General features: G+C 35.2%; 1 protein-coding gene across 2 annotated transcripts in view; it reads left to right on the top strand.

Moving 5' to 3' along the window:
- The window catches only part of MYNN (myoneurin), a 17,951-nt gene extending 8,333 nt beyond the window's left edge, over window positions 1-9,618 (top strand). The window contains exons 5-8 of one of the 2 annotated variants that reach the window (XM_010835211.1): window positions 2,366-2,544; window positions 3,405-3,488; window positions 4,369-4,455; window positions 6,112-9,618. In XM_010835211.1, coding sequence (XP_010833513.1) covers window positions 2,366-2,544; window positions 3,405-3,488; window positions 4,369-4,455; window positions 6,112-6,374 — 613 coding nt within the window. In that variant the 3' untranslated portion in view covers window positions 6,375-9,618. The remainder of the gene's footprint in view (window positions 1-2,365; window positions 2,545-3,404; window positions 3,489-4,368; window positions 4,456-6,111) is intronic. The other variant, XM_010835212.1, reaches the window with a different exon arrangement.
- Window positions 9,619-11,888: the final 2,270 nt, after the last annotated feature.

Here is an 11,888-nt window from a genome sequence, read left to right on the forward strand (position 1 = left end):
CCATAGATGGCAGCCCACCAGGCTCCCCCATCCCTGGGATTCTCCAGGCAAGAACACTGGAGTGGGTTGCCATTTCCTTCTCCAATGCATGAAAGTGAAAAGTGAAAGTGAAGTCGCTCAGTCGTGTCCAACTCTTCGCAACCACATGGGTTGCAGCCTACCAGGCTCCTCCATCCATGGGATTTTCCAGGCAAGAGTACTGGAGTGGGGTGCCATTGCCTTCTCCGGTTAGCAGAGACTAGTGGGGAAGAAGTGAAATAGAACTGTTGGAGACTCAGGATCTTACTAAAAGGAGAGCAGAAAAATAGAGGAACAAGTAGGGTCAGGGTCTTTTTTTTTTTTAAGATGGGAGAAATATCAGTATATTTGTATGCTATAATCCAAAGGAGAGGAGGAAATTGATGATACAGGATGGAAGAAATTTCAGGAGTGAACCTGGAGTAGGCAAGGGGGATAGTGTCCTAAGTATACAAATAGGAAGAACTACCGTTCTTGTATTAAAGAAAAGCAAACTCTGTAGATACAGATGCCTATAGGTGGAGGTTTGTGATGTAGAAATTTTTTTCTGATTGCTAAAATTTTTCTTAGCAAAACAGGAAGCAAGGACATCAGCTGAGAGTGAGGATGGGTGCTGAAGGTTTAAGGATAGTGAATGGACAAGCAAAAATCATTGCCTGTAGTATTGTGGGCATACTTGACTACCACATGTACCTAATGGGAAAACTTTGAACTAATCTCAGAGCTAATGTTTTCATAACAACTGAAACATTTATTCTTGACATTATACATTGAAACTGTTGATTTTATTAAAAAAATTTTTTTAACTTTTTATTTTGTATTGGAATATAGCCAATAAACAATGTTGTGATAGTTTGAGGTGAACAGGGAAGGGACCCAGCCATACGTATACATAGATCTATTCTCCCCTAAACTCCCCTCCCATCCAGGCTACCACAAAACATTGAGCAGAGTTCCATGCTCTCTACAGTAGGTCCTTTTTGTTTATCCATTTTCAGTATAGCAGTGTGTACGTGCCCATCTCAAACTCCTTAACTGTTTCTTCCCATCCTTCCCCCCCACCCCCCTCCCGCATGACCATAAGTTCTTTCTCTAAGTGTGTTGATCCTCTTTCTGTTTTGTATGTAAATTCGTATGTATCATTTCTTTTTAGATCCCACATATAAGGGATTTCATATATTTCTCCTTCTCTGTCTGACTGACTTCAGTCTGTGTGACAGTCTCTAGGTCCAATCTTATTGCTGCAAAAGGCATTTCATTCTGTTTGATGGCTGAGTAATATTCTGTTGTATAAAAGTATCACATCTATCCATTTTTCTGTAGATGGACATTTAGGTTGCTTTCATGTCTTGGCTATTGTAAACACTGCTGCAGTGAACATTGGGGTGCATGTATCCTTTTGGATCTTGTTTTTCTCTAGATGTATGGCTTGCAGGGTTATGGTGGCTCTGTTTTTAGTTTTTTAAGGAACCTCCGTACTGTTCTTCATAGTGGCTGTACAAATTTACATTGCCACCAACAGTGCAGGAGGGTTCCCTTCTCTCCACACCCCCTCTTCAGCATTTGTTCATGGATTTTTTGATAATAAGACATTCTGGCTGGTGTGATGTGATATGTTGTAGTTCTTTTCTTTTTATGTCGTAGTCTTGAATTCCATTTCTCTAAGTGATATTGAACATCTTTTCATGTACTTCTTGGCCATCTGTATGTCTTCTTTGGAGAAATGTCTATTTAGGTTTTCTGCCCGTTTGTTGATTGGGTTGTTTTGATGCTGTTAAGCATCATATGAGCTGTTGGTAAATTTTGGAGACTAATCCCTTGTTGGTCACATCATTTGCAAACATTTTCTCCCAATCTGTGGGTTGTCTTTTTTGTTCCATTTATTGTTTCCTTTGCTATGCCAAAGGTTTTACATTTAAGTAGGTCCCATTTGTTTATTTTTGTACTTATTTCCATTATTCTGGGATGCAGATCAAAAAAGATATTGCTGAGATTTATGTCAGAGTGTTCTGCCTGTGTTTTCCTCTAGGAATTTTATAGTGTCTGGTCTCACATTTAGGTCTTTAATCCATTTCATTTTTTTAATGTAGTTGTTCAGTTTTCCAGCACCATTTGTTGAAGAGACTGTTTTTCCAATATTGTGTAGTCTTGCCTCCTTTGTCACAGATTAATTGATCATAGATGCATGGCTTTATTTCTGGGGAAAACTGTTGATTTAAAATACATATTCTGGATCTGTTCAGATGAAATGAAAATGCTGCATGAAAAATTGTACAGAAAAGTTTGCTATATGATCCTCAGATTGTTTTACTTGCCATCATATATCTCTATAATTATTTACTAATAGGAAGCATAGTGGAGAGAAGCCATACGTCTGTGATAGGTGTGGACAGCGATTTGCCCAAGCCAGCACATTGACCTACCATGTTCGAAGGCATACAGGAGAAAAGCCTTATGTGTGTGATACCTGTGGGAAGGCATTTGCTGTCTCTAGTTCTCTTATCACTCATTCTCGGAAACATACAGGTAAGAATGTGACACAGGGATTGCCTAAAATAAGGACAGTTGTAAATAAAAGAAAAAGGGAAATTGAGCCTTTGAAATTGTGCTTCTTGAAGCTTTTTATGTTTCTGATTTTCACATAAATATTAGATGTAAAAACAGACTTATTTTCTAGAATAATACACAGTGGGTGAAATTTTTTTTTTCATGTAACTTACGTACATGAAAATCAGGTAATTTTGACAGTATGTAAGTTTGAGTTAAGACATTTTTTATGGTGGTAGAAAAACTCCTTAGCCTCTTGAAGCTTCATTTCCCTGGAATAAAGCTGTAAAGTTAAGGGGTTGGGATGAGTTTGGATAGAACATCAATTTAGTAGTTACTAAATTGTTCTTAGGACTTTTTCTACAAAACATTCTAAGATTTGTAAATTAAATAGATACTTAAAACCCAAAGTATCAGTTTTGAAGCAAAATCTGTTGTTCAAAGATTTTCATTTTTTTGTAGGGTAATTTTTAATAGATCTTCCTAAGTGATTTTAATTCCCCTTTAATAATCTTGTCGATAACAAGAATTGAAATATGGATTGATGAATTCTCATGTTTTTAATTTTATAAAAATCAGACTTCTTGCCCATTTTGAGTCTACTGGAAGGATATTTGGAGAAAGTTTTATTATATGAAAAAGTATCAGGTTATATGAACAGTGTAAAATAATTACTAATATTCATTTAAGTTGGATCACACTGAAAATACCTCTAAAATACAATATAAAGAGGTCTTAATTTAAATAATACTTTAGAACAGCTTACTATAGATTATTGTAACTGATAAATATTATATTGGTATAGTACACCACTTCGCTATCTTTTATTTTCCATCTAGGTGAAAAACCATACATATGTGGTATTTGTGGGAAAAGTTTTATTTCCTCAGGAGAGCTCAACAAACACTTTCGATCCCATACAGGTCTGTGTTTAGGGAGAACGTATTATTTTTTGTTCTCTCTAATTTCTTTTTATGTAAACATTGACTTTAAACCATTATGGACTATATGGTATCTAGTCATACTCTAGCTATAGCTGTATTTTAATGTATGAGTATCAGTTTTTATTTGTTTTTTTGTTGTTGTTGTTTTGGAGTATGGATTAAATTGGGTCAAGAATTATGTAGATTTTCTAAGATGTGTTCCAGGTAATCAGTAGTTTTAAAATGATTTGGGTAAAATTGCACAGATATGCCAAAAAATGAAAAGGGATAGGTAATACTAAGATAATATCAGATTTTCTTATGAAACAATATTCAGTATGCAAATTTTAGGGATATATTCTAACAATGACATGGTTATTCTAAAAGGCAGTATATAGATAGTATAAGAACATATTAAATGTTCAAGGTTTTTTAAAACAAAAAGACCACTTTGAAAATGTACTGTTCTTTATCTTTCTAAAAGTTATTCCTCATAATAGAAAGGATTTTCTAATTTATAAGCTACCTGAGAGTAGAAACCATAATTATGCATTTTTCCCCCTCAGCTACATCTCTTAGCCAGAGTCTGGCATATGATTGGCACTCACTAAATGTCTGATAGAGTTAATTTTTTAGTTTGAGGTTTCTGTTAGTGAAAATGCTTCATTTTTCCTTGAAATAGGGAAGCTTTGCATAAAGGAAAGGAGTGCCTATATGTGGAAGTTTTTATTTTGCTATGTTAGAGCCAAGAGATTAAAATGGTAATTTGAAAGAAATTAAAGTAATGTAATAATGTTAGCACTGTGTTCATGAACGTTGATATTTTTGCCTTCTCAGTTTCTGAAATACTGAGGCTTTGATTTTTTAACTTATTTTTCAGGAGAAAGACCATTTATCTGCGAATTATGTGGAAATTCTTACACAGATATTAAAAATTTAAAGAAGCACAAAACAAAAGTACATTCTGGTAAATGCTTGTGTTTTTTAAAAATTTGGAGCTCTCATATTTGTGCTATTCCTTAAAATGTTGAGATATACATTGTAACAGTTTAAATTAGATATATATTTTTTAAAACAAGGTGTACCCATATGAGGAAGGTAGCTTTGTAATGTCCAGGTGAGTTCACTCTTTGCATATTGACCTTGTAATAAACATTGCTTTAAAATATTTTCTCCTTTAAAAACCTGATGTATGAACAATTTCAAGAATGAAAGAATACATAAACAACTGTATATCACTCTTTCACATACTAGAGTCTGGGTTACCTGGGGTTTATTGTAGTTATGCAGAGAAAGGAGCATCATGAACGCTAGTCCAAAAATTGTATGAGAGGAAATAGGGAAACAGATATCCCCAAATGGTCATAATATGTGGAGTGGAAAACCATACTACAGAATTTTTAGTCTGTTGCTTAGAAATGAATCCTTGAAAAAGTTTCACCGTGCTTACAATTCTTTTATGCCTAGAAACACCGTTAATCTTCCTCACTGTGTAGAGATGATAGTAAGTTTTTGGTAGTAAACATAAACATCATAAAGATTAAGGTAGTAACATCTGAAAACTTCAGTGAGTCATAAATTCAACGAGCATTTATTAAGTACCTCTAAAGTACACATAACCATGCAGGTACTAGGAAAGTGTAGTCCTAGTCCTCAAAGAGCTTACAGTCTAGTGTGGGAATCCAGAAATCTAAATAAATAACTATGATTACAAGACAAAATGTGGGATATGGTAAAGACACAAGAGTACTGAAGAAGAGATTAAGTCCTGACATGAGTATTGGGAAAGCTTAATTCTAGAGAATCTGAAACATGGAGGATGGAAATGGGAAAGGAAATGTTCATCCAGGCAGAGAGAACATTGTGAAGAGAGTCACTGCAACAAGAGACTGCAGGTTGTATTCTTAACTGGTTGAACCGAAGAATAGTTTGGCAAAAATAGGAGTTATAACTTTACAAAAGTATGCAAGTTTGTCTAATGAGGGTAGTGAGATTGAAATCATGTTAATACTTTTGGAGTGACAACATGGGAAAGCTAGTGGAAAATTTGAAGAGAAAAGTGTGTCTTTAGTCAGCTGGATAATTAATCCCTTGAGTAATGCAGAATTTCTTCTGAAAATAAATGAAAGTGCCATACTTCTGAACTTGAACTCACAGAATGATACGAATTATTCACTAATACATTCAGTGAATTAAAAAGAGTACTTATCTATGTAGCACCGTGAGGTACTTGGAAGTAGTGAAGTGTAATTAGACATTTGCTCTAAGGAATATATAGTCTGTTGAGCATTCAAGGCATACCTAAGTAGGATGTTACATAGCAGTAAGATAGCTAGCTAGGTGTCCCGAGGTGGTATATGAAGTATTGACAAATGAGTGATTAAGAAACAGCTTACCCTGGTCTAGAGCAATTAAGTCCATTTTTGTAATGGACTTCCATTTTGTAATGGACAAGCCTAGTCTTGAGGTCCAGAATGGGTTTGTGCAGGTAATGAGAAGGGCAGATCAGCAAAAGAGAAATGGTGTGACTAAAGGTGGGGTTAGAATGGGAATGGTAAGTAGATGAGTCTTCCTTGGGGTTTTGTTTTGTTTTTAAAGATAATGAGTTTTTTCCCTTCTTCAGGTGCAGATAAAATTCTAGATTCCAGTATAGAGGATCATCCCTTGAATGAACAAGACTCCATACAAAAAAGTCCTCTGTCAGAAACTCTGGACGTGAAACCTTCTGATGTGACTTTGCCACTGACTCTCCCACTGGGGGCTGAGGACCACCACCTGCTGCTGCCTGTCGCAGACAGCCAGCCTCCTGCTCCAGACGCGTTGCTGAGGCCAGCCGCAAATGGGTATTCAGAGCCACAGTTGATTTTTTTACAACAGCTATATTGACTTTGTGAGGAATATGGAATTGCTAAGACGTCTCTGGTAGTAAACATAAACATTGCTGGTAAGGTGCATATATTCATATTAAATTGACCATTCATTTGAGTTGTGACCATTATTTTCATTCACCAAAGTAAAAGCACCTGATGCTGCATCATAGCTGCAATGCTTGTTTTGATGTTTGGCTTTTATGTCTAGGTTATACACACAACTTTTAAAGGAATGAATTATACTGCAGTAGCACTATTTGGGGTGAATAAGTATAACTTTGTTTTAGAGCTGCCTTAATTCCATTTCTGTTTTTCATTTCAGATTGCCTTTCATTTACTGAAGTGAAATCTATCAGTTTATGATTGAGTTTTGACCTGTAAAATATATTTATTTTCTTCTCAAAATTTAAACAAAATCCATAATAGTATCAGCCCATGACAGTGCTGTTAGCAAGCTCCATAGACCAGTATATAAACTATGAAAGTTGCTCAGTCGTGTCTGACTCTGGCGAATTCTCCAGGCCAGAACTGGGATGGGTAGCCTTTCCCTTCTCCAGGGGATTTTCCCAACCCAGGGATTGAACCCAGGTCTCCCACATTGCAGGCGGATTCTTTACCAGCTGAGCCACAAGGGAAGACTTTCACATTCAAACTGTGAGGGGGGAAATTCATATTTCTACTATAAAAATTGAGGTACTGAATAAGAACTGTGCTATTTCTCTATTAATATAGTGCACTGAAGGTAACTTTTCTAATGAAACAAAAAGTGCTTCTCTTAAAAACTAGAAAACTAGATATAAATTTTGTTGTGTAGAACTCAGAATTCTGGAGAAAATCAGTGGTCAATACTTTTTTGATTTAAGTTGTCTGAGACTACATTTTCAAAATGAATTTTAGATAGATATTTGGTGTTTTTATCTTATTAAAAGCAGTTTCAAATTTGATGCAGACTGTTTTAATAAGTTTCTAGATTATTGGAGATGAGGGAAATATACTGAGTTGTAAAAATTTTTGATAAGCTTCTCTTATACCTCTTATGCACTTTTTAAAAAATAAAACCCTAAAGAATTTTCTAAATAGAAACTTAGTGCATAGTATAAAACACTTGACTTCTGAATTTGGTACATTATATTCATAAATTGTTAAAAAATTAACTTCAATTATAAGTAGACATTTGAGTTATCAGAAAGCCAGTTTATTAAACATTTTATATTTGAGTTTTTTTTATAAGTTTCAAGTTTAAAATTTTTATAGATTAAACCATAACAGTTGGTGGTGGCTGTAGTTTCACATTAGTCCTTTCCCTTCTTAATGAACTTAGAAAATTCAAATTTATTCTGATACTACCACTTGCCCCTTCCATTTTCCCCACGTATTGATTTAGTCTCACTGCCTAGTCTTTGGACATTAAATTTTTAGTTCCACAAAGTCTGTTCCTATACTACTGATTAAACACCATGGTGACATTATTTCCTATTTCTGCCATGCATTAGTTATGGCTCATTTGTTTTCTGCTTTTAAACTACACCTGTAATAAAATTAATATATTTTCTATTGGTATTGATTTCTTTAATTGTGTTTTCTCTGGGGTCCTAGTCATAGGAACCAACTAGAAACTAAACTCTTGTAAACTGTACAGATCATCACCATTTCACAGCACACTCAGCATTTTCACAATAAACTGCCACCAGTGGGGTTGACTTAGAGTTTGAAATACTGCCTTTTTACAATGTACATCAAACTTAGTATTTAATTTATCTAAGAAATCTAATCATTCATATGTATTAATATAATATACAGGATTTAAATACAATTTATAAAGTTATAAAAATGTTCAACTAATCTATTCTGGCTTAAATTCAATAGGAATTTATTGGAATGTGAAGAAATTAAAGAAAATTAAGACAGCCTTTTTAAGAAATCTGCTGAAATGGAGAGGCTATATTTAATTCACATCTTCATTAATCCAAGCATCTAATGAACAAAATTTCTTTTTAAAAACTGCTACAGTGATGTCATAATTGTGTAAGGGTAGTAGTTACCAGATTTCCTCTAACATGATGGTAATTAGTATTTTGTCTTTACATAAATTAGCCTTTACATTTATTATTTGTCACATTAAAGGATTGAAGTGGCTAAGGTTGATTTATTGTGTTTTTCTTCATCACATTATCTGCTTCTTAGCTAAAATAATTTTATTTTAAATTGCCATGGCATGACGCTCTTCCAGAATGACTTGTAAAGAAAGTTTGAAGACTGAGTTTTTCTCCTGTCATCTTCTAATGCTGTATTACTATCATATGCGTGTATTTTAGTTGTATCTGCTATCATTGTAACACAATTATCAGTTAAGTTCATCTTTAAATATATTTGTTACAGTGCAGTGTTTCGGGAAAGGTCTATTCTAAATTATGTAAGTATTACTACGTTTTTTGAAAGTCTTTTTAGAATGCTGAAGATCTTACTAAGAAATTATTTTCTAAATTAATTTTGTTTTGTATTTGTATTAGATAATTCCTTCTGTATTGTTAGATTTTAGGCTTTTTAAAAAGAAACCATAGATTATATATAAAGGATTTTTTGCTGGTATGTTTTATGTTTCGTTTCATAGACTGATTTTGATAGACAGATTTTAGAAAAGTGTTTTATTTTTTTCCAAAAGAAAAGGTCCTGTCCTGTTGCAACGGTAGTTTGTCACTTTTCTGTATGTTTCATGTCTACAGAAATTATACAAATGATAGTTGAAATGTGCTTATATAAAGACAGTTAATCTATGTGTACTCATTTAAATATCCTAGTACGATGGCTCTAACATTTGATACACATCAAAAACGTTTTTAAAATAGTTGTGTCCAAGCCCCACCACACCTGGGGCCCTCTGCATCAGTCTCCAGAACATGCTAGAAAAGCTCCATAGGTGGTCTTAATGCATACCAAACATAGAAAACGATTATCCTAAACACTTCCTGGTGTTCTTCCTTTCGGCTCTTGATATGCGGTTATGTGGGCACTATCTTTTTTTTTTTTGGCTGCACCCTGCAACCTGTGGGATCTTAGTTCTGTGACTAAGGATTGAACCTGGGCCTTCGGCAGTGCAAGTGTGAAGTCCTAACTACTGGACTGCTAGGGAAGTTCCTATATTGTCTCTTGATAAATGAAGCTCTTAATATGACTTTCCACTTTTTACTCAGATTTTGAGTCTTTGGAATTTGGCTAGAAATACCACCAAATAAATTGTATTTTAATGCCATTTCTGTAAATTCTATGTTTTTACTCATTATTTATGAACATTATTGATAGTTATCAGAGCATTTCTTGAGACAGTGACATGATTTACTTACCTGTCCTCTGCAGCCCCCACCCCACTTCATTCAGCAGAGATGTGATGTATTTGCTTAAGGGATTTGGATAATTATCATGTAAACATAGTAGTCATTCAGAAATAGGGTATTTATTTTCAAGAAGTATATACTGAAATAAACACCATGGATATGAATCAAGTATTTGAATTAAAATATCTGGCTATTACTTGAAATGCTAGAAAATTATTGAAATCAGAATACATAAAGTGAACAAGATGATTTCCTCTTTTAAGTTTACAGTCAAATGGGAAAGACAGGCCTGAATGCCAAGTGTTATAACAGAGGAAGGCAGGAAAGGAAATGTCAAGCAGTCAGTAGAAATTGAACGGACAGAGAAAGAGCTGTTGCTCTCTTGGATAGGCAGGCAAGAGGAGATAGCTATTGGGAGGGATTTGTTCACAGCTGACTGAGGTAGGGGAATGGAGAGAAAATCTCAAAGGTGTTGGCAGAGATCGGAATCATCAAAGACACATCTAGGACTATACCCCTACCATCTTGAAAGAGTCCTCTGCCTTTCACTTGTGCTGGAAGAATGGGATTAGATCACCAGGTTTACACTCCAGGATCTCACACCCTGAACTACAGTTGAATGCTAAAGGGCCACGTTTGTAACATGCTTGTGATTCTATGCTTGTGATCACAGCTTATAGAACACCTTACCAGGAAGAAAACAGTTCTTAGCCCAAACAAGCTACTTCAGACACTTGGTTTATGTGTACATAAAAAAGATCATTGAGATCTGGTCCATAGTTAGTGAAGCAAGCCAAAAATCTAAAGGAAATAGTGAAGAAGCAGAGAAAGCTGATCTAGAGAACAAAGCAAGGGGATGAAGTAGGTTTGTAGAACCAAGTGACCACGACCCTGTGACAAACCAAAGTGGCCTGAGGCTTTGCAGTCCCCAGTCCCACTTGAGGTGGTATAGCTATGCTTGTTTGCTTGTGCCTGAATGTCCATGATTTTTGCCTGTTAAATCCTTACAGTAAATACCCCTTTTCTTTTTTTGGCTTTGCTGCTCACCTTGTGGGATCTTAGTTCCCCAGCCACAGATTGAACCTGCAAATTCCCTAAATCCCCCTTTTCTTAAGCAGACTTGAGCCAGTTTCTCTTCCTGTATCCTCAACTTAGTAACCTAAGTTTTGATCCTTAGTGATTGAGTAGATGGTGATGCTGTTAATTATGATAGGGAGATAAGATGGAGGTTTATGGAAGAGAAGACTTTTTATCTGCTGAATTTGGTGGTGAAACACCTATGTGAAAATGTCTAGCGGTGGTTGGAAATGGTGACTGAAACCCAGTTGAGGTTAAAGCTAGAGATACAGATCTTGCAGCATAAGGCTAATAATTATTGTGACAGAAATAATTTAGGCAACCCTGGGAGATGATATAGAAGAACAAAAGATGAAGACAGAATCATGGGGGAAAATACATTCTTAAGAATGAGCAAAAGACAGAACAGGAGATGGAAATTGATAACAGGAAGAAAACAAGGGTGGTGCAGATTTCATGAAGACAAAAGTGGCTTTGTACTGAGCACATAGTACAGAGAAATCGGATTCCAGTCAAAGACAAAATTGGGTTGGGTAACTGGAGCATGATGATCCTTTGAGAAAGGCAGCTGCAGTGATAATCGTGGGTAGAAGCCAGGTGGATACAGTTTGAGTAGATGTAAGGATTTTTCAGACTACTTAGTTTGAAAAGCAGAGTACAGCAAACAATCATTTTATCAAATATCTGAAAAGTATAAACCACTTTATTGCTTCCAAACTTGAAACATTGATAAGTGATGAGCATAATAGAGTCTGCAGCACTGTAACAGAAGTCTGGATTTGCATTGGATCTTAAAGGATGACTGCCAAGAAGGGAATGGAAGTAGTAGTTGCAAATCTACTCATTACAATTCAGATGTGCAGAAGAAGTAGAGTTTTCCTACAGAATTTAACATGTTCGTCCCCTTGAGCTCCCACCCAGTGGGAAGTCTGGAAAAAAGTAAAAAACCTAGTCTGATACAAAGACAATTTATATCTTAAGGGAGTGCTTAAACATTTTAAAACTTGTTGTCTTATCTCTACCCTTTGTCTTCTCTCTAAAATGGTGTCCACCTATGTGGAGGACGAGAGGCTTATATAACCAAGAGGCATGAGGGAAAACACCGTTCTTTCTTTTCCATT

This window comes from Bison bison, unplaced genomic scaffold, assembly GCF_000754665.1.
Source record: "Bison bison bison isolate TAMUID 2011002044 unplaced genomic scaffold, Bison_UMD1.0 scf7180017864040, whole genome shotgun sequence".
Lineage (NCBI taxonomy): Eukaryota > Metazoa > Chordata > Mammalia > Artiodactyla > Bovidae > Bison > Bison bison.